At 43.4% G+C, this 23,027-nt stretch overlaps 1 protein-coding gene across 3 annotated transcripts in view; it reads right to left on the reverse strand.

The window, feature by feature from the left end:
* Positions 1 to 7,386: 7,386 nt before the first annotated feature.
* B4GALT4 (UDP-Gal:betaGlcNAc beta 1,4- galactosyltransferase, polypeptide 4) overlaps positions 7,387 to 23,027 on the reverse strand; it is a 31,240-nt gene continuing 15,599 nt past the window's right edge. For 2 of the 3 annotated variants that reach the window (XM_012642600.1, XM_012642606.1), the window contains exons 4-7: positions 17,766 to 17,953; positions 12,975 to 13,097; positions 10,938 to 11,042; positions 7,387 to 8,258 (exon numbers count right to left, since the gene is read on the reverse strand). In XM_012642600.1, coding sequence (XP_012498054.1) covers positions 8,126 to 8,258; positions 10,938 to 11,042; positions 12,975 to 13,097; positions 17,766 to 17,953 — 549 coding nt within the window. In that variant the 3' untranslated portion in view covers positions 7,387 to 8,125. The remainder of the gene's footprint in view (positions 8,259 to 10,937; positions 11,043 to 12,974; positions 13,098 to 17,765; positions 17,954 to 23,027) is intronic. The other variant, XR_001137403.1, reaches the window with a different exon arrangement.

Here is a 23,027-nt window from a genome sequence, read left to right on the forward strand (position 1 = left end):
ACCTCCTTCCTCTAGTGACTCTGGATTTGGTGCTGGAACCGGCTGTCTCCTAATATCCCACATTTGTGCTCCACGGTAACGCGTGCAGGTCTTACTCAAATTGCCAAGTCAGGCGGTGTGGAGTTTCTTTAGCCTTTCAGGCTCCCGAAATTCTCACGACTCGTACTTTTCATCCTGGTCTAGGGTTCTGCAACATTTTTATAGACTGTAGAAAAGAGAGAATTTGGAAAGTAGATAATAACTTCTATCTCTGCTTATTTTGAATTTGGAAGTGTAAAGACTTCAAAGAAACCTGTGTTATCACAATAAGCTATGACTGTATTTTGATAACACATCTCCCTGTATTTCTCACTGTTTTCTAAAAGAAACCTTCCAAGGATTCCCTTTATCTAAGTATTGTTGCAGCGGGTAGGAGGGGGGAAGTAAAGAAAAGGTTGCTGAAATACATCTTTTGCATTCTACGGTGGCTCCCATCTACAGAGACTTGGGTGATTCTCCTGATGCCACCTTCAAGTACTTTTATTCTCCAGAAGAATCCTCGATCTTGAGTTAACAATGGTTCAAGTTTCCTGTCGCAGCTTGATATGTGCTTAGTAGCCTCAATTCTCCATTAATTAAAAGTGCAGAGATTTCTGGGGACAAAGAAGGGGCTTATTGTGTATTCGCTCAGTTCTTGCCCTGAATGGTCTCAACTTCAAACGCCTTTCAAACAGGCGAGAAGCAGGCCAGCCAATAGAATGGGGTGATTTATGGGGATTTTTGTCTACTGTCAAAATATTTCTCTTCTAAACTATTTTTCCATTTGTGGCCCTGAAGGAAGTGCTTATAACTCAATATTTGTCTAGTCTTATAAATAAAGCAGGCTTTAATATCTGTTCAATTTCTTTTATTTTTACCAGTGTCATAATTAGTCATATATGACTCTAACAAAATGGGATTTCCAACAGAAGAGCCTAATTCATGAGAATTAAGGTGGAGGAGATGGAAACCGCATACATAGGGTGTGGTTTCCGGCTGGATTCTGGCTAACCCTGCAGTGCAGTAAAACAGTCGGAACTCCTAGGTTTACTTTTCACTTTTCTCTCCTGCTCACCTACCCAAGAAGTGGTAATGGAGCTCATGCTCTTGAAATCCTTTCCTCCTGAACTTGGAAGCAATGAAAACATCCGACTCCAACTGCCGAATGGTGTCCTTTATGAAGAAAGTGCGCCTGTCACCTGGGGGTCCTACTCCCAGCAATCTCAGACTCAGGGAACACTCCCAGCCCGTCCCCACCCCCTCAGGTTCCTGTGAGTCGGGCTGAGCAGGCATGAGGCAGGAGTGGAGGGCACATGTCTCGGTGTACCTGGTAAAGCTGGGGCAGGAGTCGCATTGCTGATTCCTGGGAGAGGGAACAAAGGCCCACACCCTGACAGGGCACAACAGCTCACCCCTCCCCTGCCTCACCTTGTCTCTCCGGGATAAAGATGTCTTGGACTATCAAGAGAGATGACACCTGCACTTGGCTGAGAAGGTTCTCTCTGTGGTCTCTTGGAAGATGAGAGGAGAGGGAAGGAGCCCACTCTGGGCAAAGCATCGAAACAGCTGCTCGCCCTCCCCACACTCTCTGGGGCACTCCGGGCAGTGCCTGTTGCTCCCACCACTCCCTGGGCTTTCCTCTGCCCTCACGCGCTCGCCAAACCCACTCCTGCCTTCCCTGCCAGGGCCTCAGACTCCAAAATTCTCTCTCCATACAAAATTATCTCCTCCTTATCATTGGGTCTCAGCTAGGTCAAGGGAAATTGTTTTTGAAAACTAATTCATACTAAAGGGAGAGGGACTAGTCCCCACTCTCTTAATCTCTATGGATTTTTCCTTGATTGCTGCAATTGGCCTCTAGTTGGTAGAATCTAGCACAGCTGTGGGAGCAGGAAAGCGCAATTGTGAGACAAGGTGGCCCACCTGCTGCTCCTTAAATGTTATCTCCTCCACTTCCTTACCAAGAAGTAATTAGAAGAGAAAGGGCCTTCAGTAGCCACTGCCTCTTCCTCCATAGAAGGTGCAAATTCCACTACAGATGGGGATAGGCTTTGCTCCTCCCCAAACCAAATAAGATCCTCAGCCCAGGTCCCCAACACTTGAGGAGGACACACTTTTCAGCTGAGGCAGAACCGAGGCCTGAGGATCTCCCTGCAGAGTCCAGGCATTCAGGACTCCTGCGGGTACCCCCACACCCCCACCAGGGTCTTCATTCAACCTCAGGGCAGTTTCTGTTCTGCCCCATTCCGCCTCCATCCCCTTCCACCTTCCCTGGAGGCCCAGCCTTCCCCCTCTTCCTTCTGGCTCCTGGGCCTGGAAGGGGGGCTCACTGCACGTCCTGGGCCCCAAGCCACTGCTCAGGAGGGCCCAGGCCCAACCCTGCCAGACCAGGAAGGTGAAGAAGGAGAGCCGGGCAGCTTGGCTCTGGGGAGCTGGCAGGTTGCTGGGCTCAAAACAGGCCCAGACGAAACCAGTCTTGTGAAACTTTCCTCTTCTCCAACAGTTAAGCTGCTTATCAGGTGGGCGAAGAACAATTACTACCTAACACCAAAAATGTGTCAGGCTATCTTAAGTTTCACTTGATTGCGACATCAGGCGGGTCATCACGCTCCCTTGGTTGGCCATTCTCTGCTGCTCCTGACCCTGGTGGGAGGTTTACATTTAACATTAGAAAGCCCCCATTTAACATTAGAGAGCCCCCTGCTCCTGTTTGTCAGCCTTCACTTTTTTTTTTCCTACATCAGCTAGAATAAATAGGAATTGCTTTTGTTTTAAGCAGCAGATCCAATACTCTCTGCCTACCCATAAAGAAAAGAAGGAGTAATAGTCATGTAAACTTGAAAATCTAATCTCCTCTCCACCTTGCACCCCTACCCCAACCCATCTGGTTGACAAGCTGTGCTGCCTATGGTGGAGGAATTAGAAACAGCTGGTTTCTCATTTCTATTGGCAGAAAAATTTCCTTTTTCCTTCTGTATCTAGTATTCCCTCTAGTTTCTCTTCCCGACTTCTCATCTCCTATAAGTGAGACTAAATCAAAGAAGAAACCCAGATGAAACTAGTTGTAGGATATTGAGTTTGCTTTCGTGCATTATAAGGATCAAGTGGCCACATCCAATGAGGAGGTCGAAAAACACCTTGGAGAAAGGCAGCCTTGCTGAGAAATGCAGAGGCGCCAACCCTTTCTCCAACCAACACTTCGCCCAGCCTACAACCCCCACCCCATATCTTTAGAAGACAGACAGCCAAATCCTGGAATTCCAGAGAAATGGTGCTATCATGCCCTACTTTCATGTGATCTCTTCCCCAAGTTCCTCTTGAAAAAGAAGAGCAGCCCTGACATTCAGAAGCTTGCCTGGCACTGACAACCAGGCTCAGCTAGTTTCCTGTTTGACATAAACAATCTCCCACAGATAAAGCCACTCTGAGACCATGATAAAATGAGATGAACCAAGGCCACTGTAAAATTTTGTCTAAGCACAAAGACAGTCACTATACCGCCCACAAAGTACAAACACCTGCTTTCTTGGCTAAAATGAGTGACGCTAAGTCTTACCAATTACAGGTTTGTTCTCCAGCTAGTCTCCTCCCTGTAAATAAAGCTTATTGAGATCCAGTCATGGACTTGCCCCTGCTTTCTGACAGCATCCAATACAGACTAAACCCCTCCTCATGCTCTCCCCAAATGACCCAGCCAAAGCCCAAATGCTGGAATAGGTCTTTCTAACCTTTCTACTGAGTCACTTCATGGTGCCCCCCGCCCCCGACCCCTTGTGCTGTGCTTTTGCTCACTGCAGTAAGTCATAATCCCAATTTTTGTACGCAGTAGGTCTCTTGAATGTATTCCTCCTGTTTAACTGAAATTCTATATCCTTTAATCAACATCTAACCCAATTTATTTATCTGTAGATGCAGATAAATAAATTTTTTCAGCCATTTTTTGGCTGAAGGGCATTGGCACTCCCCAAATAACTCTGCCCATCCTTATTTCCTCTATTTGTTGGCTTATTTATTTCTCTGATGCTGCAAAGTGGTTAAGAACATGAACTCTGGAGTCAAATACTTGGCTCCAAATCCCAGCTCTCTGACAAGTCATGTAACTTCTCGGAGCCCACTGCAGAAAGATGGCTCTGTCCTCACCCTGGACTGGAAGGATTCTTAAGACATGTAAAGTGTGCATCAGCCTAGAAAAGACATGGAACAGGAAGTTATTCCATAAATCTGGTCTGAAGAACTCTGCTTGGCCCCTAATCCCTGAGAACACACCCACTAATGCCATGTTGCTTCAATTTATTGCAATAAGCTAATGATCAAATATCCTGATCCAAATATACCAGCCATCAAACAATAGCTATGAGTAATAGCTTTTCAGTAAAACTCCTACTCAATAGTGGAAGAATGTACTAGGGTCATCGAGATAAGGCATTTTAATGAATGCATCTCAAGTTCCTTGTATTTTTTCCAGACTCTTAACTATAAAACAAAATCTCTGCCCTCACAGGGATATCTCACAATCTGACAGTTATTTTCTGGGGGGAAAGCACAATATTGGAGCCAAGAGAGACCTGAATTCAAAACTTATCTCCTCTTCTTACCAACTTTGGGAAGTTATTTATCTTAAATCTATTTTCTCTTTGCAGTACACACACACACACACCACACACACACACACATTTTTACATGGCTATTAGAAAGTTAAAATTAAAAACCACAGGGAAACTGATACTGAGCAGGCATTCAGTTATTATCACACCCCACCCTTCACCAGCCTCTGCTCCAAGCCCCCAAATCACACACACACACACACACATCCCACATATGCACACAAGATTTGATATTTAGATTCTCAACAATTGTCAATGGCACATGGAGCACAGGTGCTCCCTGGGGTGGGGTCTCCCAGCCGCTCCCCTCGGGTCCTCTCAGCAGGCATGAGATGGCCATCCATACACTAAAATCCATGAAGGCGGCAATACCTTAAAATGTCTAAGGTACTAAGGAACAGACTTTTTCAAAAAGTTCTGGAATGTGATTGGGGAAAAAGAACTTATGAATTGTACCTGAATATGCTTCACCTTGTGGGACATTTTAATGGCTTTTGAGGGGGACTGTATATGTGTGCAGGACTTGTGGAAGTTTCAGATCTGTCAGAAAAATGTCTTTCATCTCTCTCGAACCCATTCACAGAGTATTTGGGGGCTCCCACGAAATCTATCCACCTAGGGCTTGAGTGGAAGTGAGGAAGGTAAGGGCAGAAACAGTAGGAAAGTAGTCTGGAAAAAAGTTCAAAGAGACCAGATGAGAACAGCAATGTACTTTTTGGGGTCCAGAAGGTACCGAACCTCTGTAGGAGGCAGGACAAGGATATAGATTGGAAAATCTACCTCAAAGAATGAGAGTGGCCCAAATGAAGGCAATATGGTGTCATGATCTTGAAGTCAGAGTTTGGCCCTGACTCCGCCATTCATTACCTGTGGATTTCTGGCAAATCACCCACCTGTTCTGAACCCCCACTTCCTCATCTGCCCTTCTTATCTCAAGTCAGCAGCATCAATAAAGTGTGTGTAAAAAACATCATAAACCGTAAAGCACTAAAAAAATGAATGCTAGTGTAGGTGAGAAAAAAACAATAAAAATTTTAAAGTAGCACATTCTGTGGTTGTGATTTCGAAATAGTCTGCACTCATACAATCCCTAACAATCATAGCAGGCAAACCCGTCTCTACGACATTCGAAACGCTTGGGCTCTTTGTGGCAATTGACCATAAAAATACGCACAAGGCGGGAACCCGGGAGGGGGGGATCAGTTCCTTTGAAGCGGAACTCCCTGCCCCGGTGGGCGTGAGAGCGGAGGGAACGCGCAGGGCGCAGGGCGGGCAGCAGCCTCGTGCGGGCACCCCCGCCAGTCATGGTCCTTCGACTCCCGGTGCAGGGAAAGAGCCACATGGTGGCATAAGGCCTTAAAAAATTACTTTCCCCCCAAGAAGTGTCATAACAAGTCATGTAAGTGACCTGTACCTTATCTTGGTTGCAAGAATTATTTAAAGTAAAAGGCATAGTTCAGTGGTTTCCAACATTTTAAAAAATGCAGACACTTATTAATAGCTGAAAAAACACAGGGAGTTTCCACCTGGTATTGGCTGTATTCCATTTCCATTGAGAAAGAAATTGAGTTCTCAAATATGGACCCTCGAATTCCTCGAACACACCATTCTCTTCCATTGCCCTCCCCAGCCACGACCAGGGAGGGACCCACAGCCCCCAAATTACTGTTGGTACATTCATAATTAAGAAAATTGGGACAGAACACCAGGGAAAGGTTTTGCAGAGGAGAGGAGAGAGCAAGAGGAAGGCTTACTCAATACACTACAGCCCCATTAGCAAATCTCCCAAGAATCAAATGCCCTTATAAAGTTTGGGCAAAAAATATGAAAACCTTGATATTCCTTTGCTAAATAAAGAAAAAACACCACTTTTACTTTTACTCCCTATGCTGAGTTAAAGGTAGACCAGACTATCCCTAGGTAAACGTGTTATGTCTATAAAATGTATTGTCCTTTCAAATTCTCCTTCCCCACTTGGGTGGTGACTCCTCCTGTTTTTCCTGGGAGCTCCAAACCCTCCTATTCCCTCTCTCTGCTTGGGAAGGATTAGATATTATTCGTACTTATTGGCTGGCACTCATTCATGTTAAAGTTTAATGGTTAGGGTGAGTATAATAATGATGGCTTGAGAGCCCCTGGGGCTTGCATAATAAACAAAATACTTACCAAAGAACAGTTAGGTATTTATTTATGTTGTGTTATTTATATGTCCATTCACCTAAGCAAATAAAATTGTCTTATCACTGTTCCCATCCAGTATCCGTCTCCTATTACCTTCGATTCTCTCCCCCATGCCCTACCCCTCCCGGGGAAGCTCAGCAGTACCGATGGCTTCTCTCCCAAATCACTGCCACTGCCCAGTCAGTGTCACGGCCCCACCACCCTTCCAATCCAAGGCTTCCCAAGCCCTGGGCCCCTAAAGGGCAAGCTCCTCCCCTTCTCATCCCACAACCAACCAGATGTGCCCATGCTGTTCCCAGTATTGGAAAGAAGGAGGCACAAGGGATGATAGGGACAGAAACACGGAGAGGACCAGGGAATGAGACACAGAGGTGCCTTCCCCAAGGATGGAGCCAGATGCACAAGGAAGTTGTACACAAGAACAGGGGAGGGGGATGCAAGGATGAAAGAGAGAGAAAGTGGAAGGTTTTGTTTCATTTGTTCTGTTTTTAAGCTGTTTAGAATTATAGATACTGAAGTGAATACATCTGTAAGCCTCAAATAACAGTGAAAAAACAAGACTGAGTACCCAAAGCTTTTTCGTATTTTACTACAGAGGTATTTTATAGATGTATTAATTTGTAAACTGCTAATTCATATCGTACATGTACAAAATCATTTTATAAAAATTCTTAAAAACTAGTAGGTAATGTGCTCTCTGCTGGGCTATCGCTGGAAGGCATATTACTGCAGAGTAGCAGCAGCAGCTACTGCCTCTTCATCCTGCACTCTGCCTCCTGCCACCTCTTCATTCCCAAGGTCACCGCATCTTGATTCTTCACCTTTTCTGCCCACTTCTGTGGCCTTCTTCTTCTTACCTGGGACCCACCACTTCACAGAACACCATGCAGGATAAATGAGTAACAGAAACACATCTTCGTACCTTTCTTCCTCGAACGAGAACAGTTCTGTTTTTCTGAGACATTCAGTCATCTTATTCCCTGTGGCCTTTTACCCCATAATACATCACTTCAGTGTAAATAAATCTTCTTCAACCAGAGTTCTCAAGTAGCCTTCATTAATCGTTTGAGTCATCCTTTTATATTTAGTCCTTTAAGTATCCATATCACAATATTTAACCCTCATGATAAAAACAACTAAGAAAGCTGTCTTGCTACAATTGTTTTACATTCCATATCTGCTAAGAAAATATAAAAAGGAAAAATTCAGCCCAATAATTAGTTGTAACAGGTTCTGAATGTGTGCTACCAGGAGAAGCGTCTAGGCCAAAATTATTGTGATCACAGAATCCGTTCTTCCAAACGTCACCAAAAGATTCCAGGTCATGCACTAGACCAGAAGTCCACTGTGATGTTGATATATAAAGGATTGTATTCCACAGACAGCAATTTATAAGAACAACTGCTCAACCCATCTTTTCTCCACACTCGTGCTACCTGGTGTAAGAGCTTCATCCTAAAGATAAAAAGAACAAATGTGAATGATAAGAATTTAACCTATGTTTCCATTGCTTTTTGCCTTGCCCCAAAATGTGGCATAATTATTTTATAAATTATTGTATCAATTGGGTTTCCTACTGCAAAAAAGTGTGTTTCTCCATCAAAGGTAACAGACACCAATGATACCATGTATTCATGCACTGGACCCTATGTGGGACCCTGGGAACCAAGGATGACAAGAGTCATTGCCCTTGGTGAGCTGACGTCTACAGGACAGAAGGATGTGCAAGGAACACTGTGTCATCCACAGATCCTTGGATGAGCTTCAGGAGGTCTCTGAATCCTCCAATGTTGTTGGAAAAATTTTGTCTGTAGGCAGGGAAGGTACAAAGCTTTCATAAGAGTCTCCCAAAAAAGTTAGAATGTACGTAGATGAGGATGAATAAGGGACACCCAACTCCATGAGGGAGTCTGGTGAGGGGCCAAAGGAAAAGGTACATTTCACTGAGGCTTAAAATAGGAGAAATTCACCAAGGGAAGAAGGTGAAGGAAAGGACGCTCCAGGCAGAGTGACCACCCTGGGCAAGATACACCAACGCGCAGAAGAGCAGGATGCGTTTGAAGAAGAGTACAGAATCTGGGAAGACGAGTGGGCAGTGAACTGAACAGATCTCTACTTGCTTCATAGTGAAAAACAATACATTTTGGTTACACATAACAATATGGATAGAGATTAGAAACATAATGGCAAGCTAAATAAAGTCAGAGAAGAATAAATACAGTGTGATTTCATTTATATGAAGTTGAAAAACACACAGAACTAAACAATCTCTTGTTCAGGGGTACAAGCATATGCAAAGACAAGAAAACCAAGAAATAGCAGAAATACTTATCATTATCGAAAATAATTATCACATTCGGTAAAGTGTTACCTGGGTAGGGGAATGAAGGGAAGGATGGGAAGAGGGAGAATATGGAATTAGGGAGACCACACAGGCAATGAGACCCACCACTTTGGGTGGGCGATACCAGCAGTGTTCATGGTATCAAGAATCGTCACACTTTTCATACAATTTAGAAGTATTCTTTTGTATCTATTCAATAATTCTTTTTTTAAATGTAGAGAGAAAAATGCATGCCTATGGACACAGACTAGAGAGACATAGAAAATAGAAATAGCCGTTTTGTGAGAGTGGTAGACCCTACAAAAGGACTGAAAGATTTTTAATATTGTTTTAAAATATTAACTCAACAGAGCCCTTTAATATTGTTTAAAAATGTAGATGCTAACAGCAGGGCTAAAAGCCCTTTAATACTGTTTTAAAATTTAGGAAAAACATCAGAACAAGGAAATATAGATTCTTCAATCAGAGCCCCATAAAAATTGGCTGATCTGTCAGGCTCCCTTGGTGAAAACGACAATTCCTGGGGCAGGAAAAGTACAAGATGAGCTTAGCACAGGGAAGGAAGCTCTCACAGTCTACTGTGGTTATATTAAAAGGATTCAGCCCAAAGAAGAGATAATTTGAGTATCAAAAAGTATACTATGTCCTAAAGGATGCTAGGGAATACCAACTCATTAGTCTGAAAAATTATTAATCAATGCTTGATTCTTTTCCTTTATTCTGCCTTTCCTACAAAAACTGTACACCCAGAGTCCTCAAATAAATAAAGAGGGCAAGTTCTTCTTTGTAGAAAAATCTAACAAATGTAGAAGGAATGATAGAATTAGAATATTACAATTTTGCAACCCCTAATTCAATAATAAATTTATAAATAAAGCATCCATGGCTACTAAAATCATTACGTGAAAACTGACAGGGAATCTCACGAGTGGATTAGGCTAAATATCTAGACTCACAGATCAAGCCTGACATCACGAAAAAGGCACAACCAGGCATTACATCCTCCTGTTGCGACACAAGAGGAGGTACACAACACCATCACTGAAGTGTTCTTGCCTGAAAACAGTATCTGGAATCTGTTTGAGTCTCCAGAAATCTAGAGCAATCTAATTCCCAGTTTATAAGAAAATACAGAGGTCAGAGGAATACATTAAGTTATACCACCAGGATGCAATTGGCAAAATCCATAATGTAAGAAATTCTATTGGACAAATGACCTGGTTTGTTCAACAAATAAACTGCAAGGAAAAAAAAAGAAGGGAAGGGGAACCTACAGATTAAAAGAGATCTCCAAATGCAACGTGGACCTTGTCTAGATACTGATCTGAATGAATCAACTGTTAAAAAAAAGTATCCATGAGATAATCGAGGAAATCTGAACACTGACTAGACATCTGATGATATTAAGGAGGTATTGTTGATTTTATTTTACTAATAAGTATGATAACAGTATTGCGATTCTTTTTTTAAAAACCTCTTATATTTTAAGAATACATACTGAAGTATTTCCACCTGAAATGCTGTGATATCTGTTGACATCCATGATTCGTTCCTAAATAATCCAGCGGGGGAAAAGAAAAAAATGAAGAAAATAAGAGAGGCTATGAGTTGATGACTGTTGATGTGGGATTCAATGTACCGATCTCTCTACTTTTGTGACTGCTTGAAAATTTCCTTAACAAAAATCTTTTAGCAAAATGAACCAGCTCATCTGATCAAACTCAGCACAGTCCTTCCTGACAGAAGAGACCACATACGTAGCTTGCCAGGCACATGAATCCAGGACTCACCGTTCTATATTCACCTCATTGCCTGTGTCTCTGGTATGGAAGATCATGGTATATTTACCCACTTCAGGCAGTGGCCGAGATATTTTCATTCTAAGGAGCTCAACCCTAGAAAAATAATAGAGGGAATTTTTTAAAAAATCCATCCCATCTATCTACCACTGAGCACTTCAAAAGAATCACTCACAAAAGTTTACACATACACACACAGTGTCACATACAGCTTGATTATTTGGGTATTAAAAAAAGAAGAAAAACTCCTAAAATTTCAGATTTCCTATTATGGTGGGACCTCAGGCAATAAGCCCATAAAAATCACATTTAAACATTTACTACTGGGGTACAAAGGATATGGGACAGTTTATAGTTAGTCATTTTCAAAAAAAAAAAAAGCTGATAAAGTACTAATTTTAAAATATCCTGTAGAGCAGGAGAATCAAGTCTCTTAGGATCCCTAGTTTACTTAGAGTTGCCTTCTCCTAGCAAAGAAAGGAATGATCGTTTAAGGTTACAGCTTTAAAGCCACAAACCTAGGTGCAAATCTGGACTCTATCACTTACAGTCTCAGTAAGTCAGCTCACTATTTCAGGTCTCAGTTCCCTCACCTGTGAGAGGGCAATGGGATACGGAGTTGATGTGAAATGACATAATTTGTATGGAACATGCTTTGCAAACTGCAATGTATTATACAAGCAAAGGAGGGTGGAGCCCACTGCACAGGTGAATAAACACGTATTTAGCAAATAAATCTCAACCAACTTTTATATTCAAATCATTTTGGTTGATCCCTAGCATTTGTCAAGAACCATTCTGGAGGCCATGATGATCCTATCAAATGAAAGCAAAACTTGGGGCTCCCCTCTACCTTGAAGCTGAGGGGTAGCAGGAAAAAAGTGAAGATATGTGATCAGTGCAAAATTCTACCATTCACCCGAGCTGGGCAGTGAAGTGGACTTGAGGAAGAGGATAGGGATTGTTTACTGCTGGCCTTTGCTACTCTTGCCTGAAATCTAGCAGGCACCCTCCATTCAGTTCGTGAGCATGACCACAGGCTGCTGACAGCTGGGCTGTTGCCCATCACTGTGGCCATTTCTGCAGAGCCCTTGGTCAGGGACATCCATCCCCTCCTGCTAGAAACATGCCAGAGGCTCTCTGCCTAGACAGAGGAATGAGACCGGCATGGAGCCCTGAGGTTCTTTCTGCTGAAGCAATGGAAAATTTCTGACAGTCATGCATCTATTAATTCAGAACCCTGGCTTAGAAATTTCCTTTCTAAGAAGCAACAGCAGAAGGGAAGGGGGGACCTCTGATAGCCAGAAAGACCCTGTGATCACAAGTCTGAAGACACCAGCCCCAAGCTCTTGAATAACTACTAATTTCTAGGAAGTGGGGATACCTGTAACTACCTGGCCACAAAACCCAAGGTCAGAGGAAGACTCTTGAGAGGAGGGTAGACTTACCCGCTCTGAGCCCACCACAGAGAATGTAGTCCAAGAGAATTGAAGGTAATGCCAACAGCCCAGAGTCAGGCCTGGGAGTCAGGCCGCCAGCGGCTCCCACAGGGTGCGGGGCTGGCTGATGCACAAGGAGGAGAGGACATCCTCGCCTACTTCAGGATGTGCAGCTCCTCGGAGGCTGTTGGCACTCCCTGCTCTGGACACTGGGAAGTGTGCCAGGATCCCCTGGGGTCTGAGAGAAGGCGTAAGGCTCATAACAGGCCCTCCTGCAAACTGCGTTTTTGCAGACACCCTGCAGTTTGAGACGTCTCATTCACTGATGAGACCTTGTCTCAGTAAGTAATTCCCACCGACAGGTCCACAGAGGCCCTCGCCACACCCAAACGCCCACGAGCCAGGAATAAGCTGCCACTGGCAAAGAACTATCTGGGCCATCCTGTCCTCCCTTCACCCTCTTTAAGCCCTAATCTGCAGCCTAGAGACCTCCTGGACCAGCACCCAGAGGAATTGTACATAAACACAGGTTTCCAGAGCCACCACTGATAGCAGAGCCCCGTGAAGGGGACCTTTCTCTGTTGTTCACCTGAGTCTGAGGTCATCGTCTTCGCCTCCCCATCCCCAGTAGTTGTTAGAGAATCCATTCACCTTGAAAAATTGCTCTCTGCTTAGGGCAGTAACACCCCCAAAATATCCATTGTAACGTAACCTGGAGCCAAAGAGAGGAAAGAAAAGGTAAGAACATTAGTACCAAGATCTTTTGTTCTCCATAGACATTTCAGAGGTCTCTGATTTCAAGCCTGGCATTCTAGGAACACTTCCAATCCATTCGCTCCTGCTTGACACACGCCTCCCAACACTCCTGGCCTTCCCTGTCTTGCCTTCTCCTCTCTGTCTACACAAATGCTCACCTTTGCTCACTAAGCAAGGTGGCACGCAACTGGTATCGGTGATGTTTGTGTGTACAGGTCTACAGAGATACCTGTAAATGTGAACCACAACATCAGATCTGGATGACAGATTTCATCTCATGTGCCAATCTAATGAATGGTAACAGCTACCAAGGCACTTGGTTAAGAAGGATTCTGAGGCTGCATCCAGGTTCAGCATAAATGAGTGTCATGAGGACTTTTTTTTTTTTTTTTACTTTTACTGGGCAGTGGTGGAAAGCAGGAGATAGCTCCTTCACACACTCTATGTACACACCCTTCATTCAAATCTCCACTTCTCTGCATGCAGATCTTCAACTCAGAGTCTATTTCCTGGAGAACCCAACCCACCTTAACACCCCTGAGGTTTCTGGTCTGGTAACTAGGTAGAGGATAGTACCTTTCATGTACAGAATAATAATTAGGTTTTGAGAAGAAGATAGTAAATTATGGTTCAGATGAGCTGAATTTGAGATACCCCTGGGGCTTTGCCAGTATGCAAAAGGATACAGAGGCCAAGCTCACAAGAGGAGAATGGCTACAGATACAGCTTTGGAAATAAGCTGTCAACAGGTAGTACTTGAAGGCACAGGAGTAGAAGAAATCACCCAAAGACAATCTGGTCGGTGAGAAAAGTACACAGGTAGAAGCGTGGGGTTCAGTTCTGTGGAAGTGTGGAGAATACCAACAAGTAAAAGGGGAAAGAGAAAAAAAATAAAAACCAGTAAAATGGTTAGGAGAGAACAGTCTGAGAGCACCTCCCAGTGAGATAGGACTCTTATTATCAGTGGGCAAATCACTAAGTCTGAGAAATAAAGATATCCTTTAATTGTAACAAGTCAGAAATGCAAATGAAGGCAGCTTAATAATTTGGATGTGACTGCATAAAAAGATGTGACTATTTGGAGGATTTCTAACTGTAATTAACTTCAGTTCAAACTGTTCCAGGACCAATTACATATTCATGGTTTTCCAGATAAGAAGACAAACCAAAAGGAAAGATCAATAAATACGTAGACACTTGCCATCTAACAGGTGGTGTCCCAAAAGCTAATTTGTAGTTCAGCTGTTTGTTTCTATGTTCTGAGTACAGCATGGGGATATTGTTTAACCTATAAAAGAAACAGACTTACTTAAATATACCCCTAACTTAAAATTCTGGAAAATAGTATTTTTGAAACCTAAAACAAACAAAAGGAAATAAAGTGCACAGAAGGTAATTGTTACTGATCAAGACATCTACTAGCAGTGACTCATAGCCATGGTTATAAGAAACTGTTGGGAAGGATTCTTAATCACCCAAAGATCAGCAGCTTCACCAGGGCACTGTGAGTAGAACCATGGCCCGGGCATAACCTGCCATGCAGCAGTGAGCAAATGCCACAAGAGAACCAGCACTGATGATTTGGGGGTGATCTGTCACAACCACTATCTGCCATACACAAGACAGCTGGCTAAACACGTAATGCATGGCCCCTGCCCTGCAGAGTTTAGACGCTAACAGGAGAAATGAGCGTTCTGAGGAAGAAGATGCCACTGCAGCAGGAGGAGGTGGGCCTGGAAGGATTCCCATAGGCAGAAACATGGGGGGTCTCCTGGTGGCCAGAACTCTGTGAGGCCAAGCACAGGAGGGAGAAAAGCACGGGCTGTCTGGGGAACAGCTGGGACAAGCTTAGCCGGAGCAGGCAGGAGCAGAGGAGACACGCTGGAAAGAAAGGCTAAGGAACCGTGTCTCAGTTGCCTGTTAGACGGCAACTGTCTAGGTATTTATTGACTTTTGCCTTGGGTTTTCTTCCTTATCTGTAAAAGCATAAATATTGAATTGGCCTGAAACAGTTTTATTTGTATTTTTTAAAGGGCTGTATGGTCCAAGGGTAGAGCAAATGTAGTCATAAAATAACAGTGGAGTCATAAAATAACAGTCGAAAGGAGGCAGTTGCCAAAGGAATTCTGGCCAGTAAAATTTGCCAGAGGCTGGTCTAGAGTTTTATCACTGACCCACAGGCAGCGATAAACAAGATCCATCTTTGGCTTCATTCTGAGACACTTGGGGCAAGTTCCTTTAACTTCTTCTCTCTCCATGTGTACAGTGAAAAAATGTCTTGTACTTACACTCGTGGGGCGGGTGTGACAGAGGAGGAGGATTGCGGATTTAAGCTCGGTGGCGCAGTGACACACAGTTGCCAGCAGGGGGCAGACACTCAGCTGCCGCCGCTGAACTTGCCACCACCACAGGGATTTGGTAAGAAGTAGCAGGCAAGGACCCAACTCCCATGTTACCTATATATGCCTCTGTGTGGCCACAAAAGATGAGGCCATTTACATGATACATACAGTGAAATAGAAAAATATAAAATGACAAACCAGGACCAGAGAAAAATTTAAATCAGAACATAAAATTAAGACAGGAAATACATGAGAACTCTGATCTGCAAATAAGATTCTTTTCAGTTTCTAAAAGAGAGCCATGGATTTGGCTCAGAGCTTCCTGCAACCAGATCAAAAGGGCAGACACATTCAATTATCTGATTCCCCTTAAGAAAACTTGTCAGTTACTCAAGACAAAGGCTTTCTGATAACTAGTGAGAAAGAAGTGGGCAATGGGAGGGTCATAGTTATGGCAAGTTTCTGAAGGACAGGCATTCTGTATTGTAGATCGGGATAGCTTATTAATTTTATATAATAAGTGAACAGATGGTGAAATGCTTCTCAAAAAACCACAGTGTGCTCAGCCATGATATGCTGCTTTCTTCAAGGCAGAAATGGCTCAAAGAAACCAGAAAACAAAACCTTTAGATAGTAAGATTCAGAGCAAAGATCAAGTTCTCACCGAAGAGAAAAATCTTGTGCTTCTCTCCTTGTCCTCTGTCCCCACTGCCCTCACCCTAATTCAGGTTTGTGGCTTCTCCCCTCCTGCCTTGCTCCAAGCAATACATTAAAGACAGACTGCACTGAGCTTTCTCCTGTCATTCCCTAGCTGAAACCATGTGTCAACAGCTCCCTATCCCCTTCCATAGGAAATCCAAACTTCTTACCAGACTAAACAAAGCCTGTATAATCTCTGGCCCCTCCTTAGTTTCATCTCTTTCCCCTCCTCGCAGACATTCTAGAATACCAATGAACTGCGTGCATATCTCCCCACACTGTGCCATGCTCTGCTGAGAAGCTCCTGTTGATTCCACAAGATGAAGGTGCCACCTTTTCTGGGGAACAGCTTGAAACCCTTCCCGCTAAGGTGTTTCTTAAAGACATTGTGCTCTCAACCACTGCAGCTTGTTCTAGGTGTTCGTTAATATCCCACAGCTTACACGGGGATTGGGTTTAAAGCCAGTAGCTGAGGCAAAAGTCACCTGAAGTCACCTTACTCAAAAATTATCTTAAACAGTTCAATGTGAGAGACCTACACAGTAAGAGCAACATGGAAGCCAAGAACAAGTGAAGCATCAAGAGATTCGGTTTCCATTTCACACTCAAAAGTATGCATGGTAGAATCTCCTGTGTTATTTTATAGTTTTATAGTTCTCTGTCTCTCCTTCTCCCTTCCTCCCTCTCTCTCCCCCTTCTTATCAAGTGTTTCCAGTTGTATTTGCAGAAATGCAAAATTAGTGCAACTCCACTGCAACTGCCTGTCTCTCCACACCAACACTCAATAGGGAGCTCTTTCAGGGCAGTGCTCTGCCTTATTCAAACTGGCCTCACGGTTTCTAGCACAGTACACACCACAGACACGAGCACATGTGACTGGCAGGGCTTGGGGGAAGGTGACACATAAGTGTGCATACTCATACTTCATTTGTAGAGAAATTTTCCTGGTTGCTGTTCTCCCCCAGTTGTGCTTAAATAGGAGCTGATATAAAATAAGCTTGCAAAGCAGGCTGCCTCTCCTAGGGGTGGGGGGTGGGCAGGGAATGAAGACAGAGATGATGGTGCCTAGCACTTCCCACGGTGGCTTTGAGAGAAAGGAACCTGCCTCGGGCATCCTGGCTCCAGAGCATACTACTCAGTGGACATGCCCCTCCGAACTCTGGAAAGAGGCCACGTCTGGAAAGCAATGTCACAACAGAGGCCTAAAAGTTGATCTAAGGGACACCATCTTGTTGCCTCCTAGAGGGGGAAGTCAGGCATAGACAGATAAGTTACTTGAGTTCTACTCAGCGTGGAAAAGTCTGTGGCTTTTCTACCATGTGAGCGCTGCAGTGTGAGGCCAGCCACCACTTGCAATGCTCGGACCGTGTTCTCTCCCTGGTCTTTCCCTTTTGTCTTTGTGATCCTCTGCCAAAGCTGCTACGGAGTGTTTTCCTTTTACATTCTCTAATTCCTGTTTTGAATTCGAAGCAATATGTCATGGACCATTTTTCTTATTTCTTGTTTTGCTAAGACACTCCGGGCGCTTGCTCCACACAGGCAAGCTTCTTGACCTAAGCAACCCAGCAGCACAGCCACGTTACCTGTACCCAGTGCTGTTCCTGCCGACCACCAGGTGTCTGGGCTGATCCTCACACTTGTAAAGGTTAAAGTCATTCTCGGGCACGAGGTCCACATCGTGGAATATAAAGCAGTCCCAGTTTTCTTCCTTGAGAGCTTCCAGATAGCCCACATTCAAGAGTTTGGCTCGATTAAACTTTTTACTTCCAGCCTGTAGATACAGAAATTGAAATTTGAAAAGCTCCTGAGATGGGATTTCACATTGTTCCCCTCTTCGGATCAGATTTGGGAGTTGGTATTATTCTTGCTAACACACAAGACTATACTTGCGATGTAAAGATCTGACAGAGTAGACGCAATGACAATAAAAGACCATTTGATTTTTTCTTTATGCTTCACACATACTTATATTCTATATCTTAGAAACATTCCTTGAAATCTGGACAGTTGTTTAATAGCATAGAGTTTCAGTTTTGCAAGATTAAAAAGTTCTGGAGACTGGATGTACAACAGTGTGAATATTCAGGACACTACTGAACTGTACACTTAAAAAGGGCTAAGATGGTAAAAATAAATAAGTAAAAGTGAAAAAAATGGCTAAGATGGTACATTTTATGTTATGTGTACTTTACCACAATTAAAAAATTTTAAAACAGTTTTAAAACAAAAAAATAACTCAAATAATTAACAATAATGTAGTGTACACTTAAAATTTATTAAGAGGATAGATCTCATGTTAAGTGTTCTTACTGCAATTTAAAAAAAATTTTTTGAACCCAAAATTTCAAAAATACCTTTATTCCATATAAAACTACAAAACCTTTCTTACATACTAGTCATATCAATCAATATTACTGCTTCACTGTTCGACTCTTAGCTGATCCCAATCTTACCCTCTGTTATAAATTTACACTAAGCTTCCAAGAGATTTAGTTAATAGCTTGCAGAAAGAATCAAGAAATCTTGACCTATAAACAGAGAAGGTTATTACTAATATTTCTAAGCTACTTAAAAGTTTCTTGGAAATCTCTGTAAGAGAATCCCATTATGACACAAACAGCAGAGGCCAATCTTCACAGTGTCCTTACGGAGAATTTGCCACTGGGAAAGAGCACAATCTGACCTGTACTATGATTGATCAAAGCTACTACAGTATGAAAACAAATTTACACTATTAATTTTTTTCATGGCTGCCTGGATCCAATTCCATAAGAATAAATTCCAGTTCAATAAATGGTTTATCATAACAGAAGTATAAGCAGTTCTCAGGAGCTACCACAGTGTTTTCCTGAAAAGAATAACATAAAGTAGACAGTTTTCTATTCATCTGGGCTGCTGTCCTGAGTAAGAACTCAAAATAAAAAAAAAATCAAACCTATGGCGAACAATGTTAAAAACAAAAATAACTATAAAACAATGTAAAATTTTGTTTCAAGCACTGAAAAATAGACGTAGATATATAAGCACACTGATTTTCAAGAGTCCCAGTTCATTGTAAAATATATACTGCAGACCTGATCCTCTTGAGTTGTCAAAAATTCTACCTAAAACAAATATTACCAGTCATAATCAATGCTAAATAAGTAGTTAATGATTTGCTTGCATTCTTAGAATTTGTAAGAATTTGAGGGGGAATTATTTGCATGGCCCAGGATAATTTTGAAAAGTTTAGACATAGATGTTTAAATTTATGTCTTAGTTTTCTTTCAATAGACTTTAATACCAACTAGAGGCACCGTTAATCACCCACTCCATTGACCTCAGAGCTAAATTCTTCCAAAGCAGCCTATAGTTACAGTGTTTCTACTAAATCATGCTACTGGAAGCCAAATAAGGGAATCAAGAAAGTAAAAATTAGAGGGAGGATTCAAGATGGTGGACGAGAAAAGCCGCCAGCCAGAGTGTCTCTGTAAAAAAGATAGATTTTAGAGGAAAGTGAAAAAAAAATAAACTAGCAGACAAACATAGATCGGACGAGGGTTGGAAGGAAGGGTGTCTGAAACTACAGGAGACTCCACGGGAAGATGTTGCGGAGGAGAACTGGAAGGAGAAAGGTCCCCAGGAGGCTTGGAGACCAGCAACAAGGGTAGGTGGAGCAGATAACTTTCCCCTCCCTTGCATCTCGGACTGCTGGTGGGCTCCTGAGCAGCTGGAGAGACCTGCCAACATGAGCCCAGAGATGGCTGCCACCAGTGAGCGGTGGCCTCTTGAGGACAGGGCACCAGGCTCCCAGCTCCCTCAGGGCACCTCCCCGTGAGCAGACCCGAGCCGATTGGCAGGCGCCATATTGCTTCATTCTCTCCTTCCCCTTCCCTACCCGTGGGTGCCCAGAGAAACAATTTAGCCATCACATGCAGGCATCTCCAAGGAACAGGACCTTTCCTTTTGGGGCCCTACAGCAGACTGAGGGGTACTCAGACAGTGAGCTCCCTACCCGCCAGCCCTCCCAGGTGCGGCTAGCCTGGTGACTCCAGGAGAATGGGGCAAATCCCGAGGTGGAGTGACATCGATCCAGCTTGGGCACCCGGTGGGTGACTTGAGACCAGCACTTCGCCCCCTGGCAGGGTCAGGGATTGATCTCCAGGATGCAGGGGACAGGCCTGCAGACGAGACCCTGTACACCCAGGTCTCAATCGCATTGCCTCGGGGCACAGAAGGGAGATCTGTGAAAGAGCCTACTGCGGTGTGTGTGCCTTCAGGGGCAGATCAGCGTGCTTGAGGGGCAACCCTCCTCCCATGGGAAGGCTGTGTGCCCAGCCCAGGCTGCGATCCTGGGCAGGGAACCTCCCAGCCCAGGCTGCGATCCTGGGCAGGGAACCTCCCAGCCCGCATCACAGCAAGGGGAGGTCCGCAGGCTTGAGGTCCTGCCTGCTGGCAGAGGCCCAGGAGAAACCGCGAAATAGGGGAGGGTGGAAAGGAGCGAGGCCTGCTCCAGACTAGAGGTCTCAGACAACCCCACTCCCACACAGACTTTTCGGCTGAGTGAGGCCATTTCAGCCCCTCCCTGGAAGTTTTTCCCAGAAGCAGAGAACAGACCTTTGCCCCTGCTAACACCATTTGTGGAACTTGAAGGCAGGCTTACCCAGCCCAGCTCTGCCCAGACTCACTCCCCGACTTTCCCCCACTGAGGTGGAGAATAAGGACACTCCTGCAAGTCCCAGGCCCCACCCACCACCTGAGATACAAGAGTGCCTCTCCAGAGGAACAAGGCTGGTTACAGGACCCAAAAACAACACTTCAGACTACTCCTCCCAGCAAGCACCACCTACTGACAGAGAGGTCACTCTGCACACCCTTTTACTGCATCTACTGACTCATCATAAAGGATGTGGTCAAATCTCACCCACAAACACCACCTACTGGCTCAGAGACTAAACAGGGTGTGTCATTATCCAAACGAAAATCTAAAGGCAAGAAGCAACAACTGATCCAGATGGGAAAGAACCAGCAAAAGAACTCTGGAAGTATGAAGAATCAAACGGAAAGCACACCCTGAAAGAGGAACACCAGCTCTCTAGCAATGGACGTTAACCAAACCCAGAACACTAAAATGACAGAAGAATTTTGAGCATGGTTTGTAAGAAAACTCAATGATATGCAAGAAAAAATGGATAACCAACACAAATAAACGACAAAAAAAATCCACGACTTGGAAGAAAAATTCACTAAAGAAATTGAAATATTAAAGAAAAATGAAACTGAATTCCTGGAAATGAAGAACTTATTCAAGGAACTACAAAACACAGTGGAAAACCTCAAGAACAGGGTAGATCAAACAGAAGAAAGAATCTCAGGAATTGAAGATAACACCTTCCAATTAAATAAGTCAGTCACAGAGATAGAGCAGAGAAATAAGAGAAAAGAGCAAAGCCTACAAGAAATGTGGGATTATGTGAAGAAGCCTAACATGAGAGTTACAGGCATCCCTGAAGGTGAAGAAGAAAACACTTAAGGGTTGGATAAGCTATTTGAAGATATAATAGAGGAAAATTTCCCAGGCCTTGCTAAAAATCCAGATATACAGATACGAGAAGCTCAAAGGACCCCTGGGAGATTCAATGCAAACAGGAAGACACCACGACATGCAGTCATCAGACTGACCAAAATATCCACTAAAGAGGCCCTTCTACGAGCTGTAAGGCAAAACAAACAAGTAACATACAAAGGAAAGCCAATCAGAATAAAGCCAGACTTCTCAACTGAAACCTTACAAGCAAGAAGAGACTGGGGCCCCATTCCCACTCTTCTGAAACAGAATAATGCCCAGCCTAGAATCTTGTACCCTGCAAAACTAAGTTTTGTGTACGAAGGAGAAATAAAGACATTCTCAGATAAGCAAAGACTGAAGGAATTCACCAAGACAAGACCAGCCCTCCAAGAAGTACTTCAAACAGAGTTACACATGGATCAGAACAAGAAACTCTCACAAATGTAAAACCACTCAAAAGCTAAAGATCAAAGGCCAGATACCACAATGGCTCAAGAGAGAAAACAAAACAACAAAGTTCAACCCAAAAGGATGAACAAAGATTTGCCCCACCTATCAGTCCTCTCAATAAATGTGAATGGTTTGAACTCCCCACTCAAGAGACATAGGCTGGCCGAATGGATAAAAAAATACAAGCCAAGTATCTGATGTCTTCAGGAAACACATCTAACCTGCAAGGAGGCATTTAGACTCAAGGTAAAGGGTGGAAATCCATATTTCAAGCAAACAGAAGCCAAAAGAAGGCTGGCATGGTGGTTTTGATTTCAGATAACTTAGTTTTCAAATCAACAAAAGTAATGAAAGACAAAGAGGGTCACTATGTAATGGTGAAGGGTACAGTTCAACAAGAAGACATAACAATTCTAAATATGTATGCACCCAACTTAGGTGCACCCAGATTCAGAAAGCAAACTCGACTTGATCTAAACAAATTGATAAACAGCAACACCATAATAGCCAGAGACTTCAACACCCCTTTGACAGCACAGGACAGATCCTCCAAACAGAAAATTAACAAAGAAATAATGGACTTAAACAGAACTCTAGAACAAATGTGCCGGACATTTACAAGACATTCTACCCAAAAACCACTGAATATATGTTCTTCTCGTCAGGTCATGGGACATTCTCTAAGATTGACCATATCCTAGAACACAAAGCATGTGTCAAAAAATTTTAAAAAATAGAAATCATACCATGTATCTTCTTAGACCACAGTGGAATAAAAGTAGAAATCAACCCTAACAGAAACTCTCATTTCCACACAAAGTCATGGAAATTAAACAACCTTCTGTTG

Source organism: Propithecus coquereli, unplaced genomic scaffold (assembly GCF_000956105.1).
Source record: "Propithecus coquereli isolate 6110/MARCELLA unplaced genomic scaffold, Pcoq_1.0 Scaffold10, whole genome shotgun sequence".
Taxonomy (NCBI): domain Eukaryota; kingdom Metazoa; phylum Chordata; class Mammalia; order Primates; family Indriidae; genus Propithecus; species Propithecus coquereli.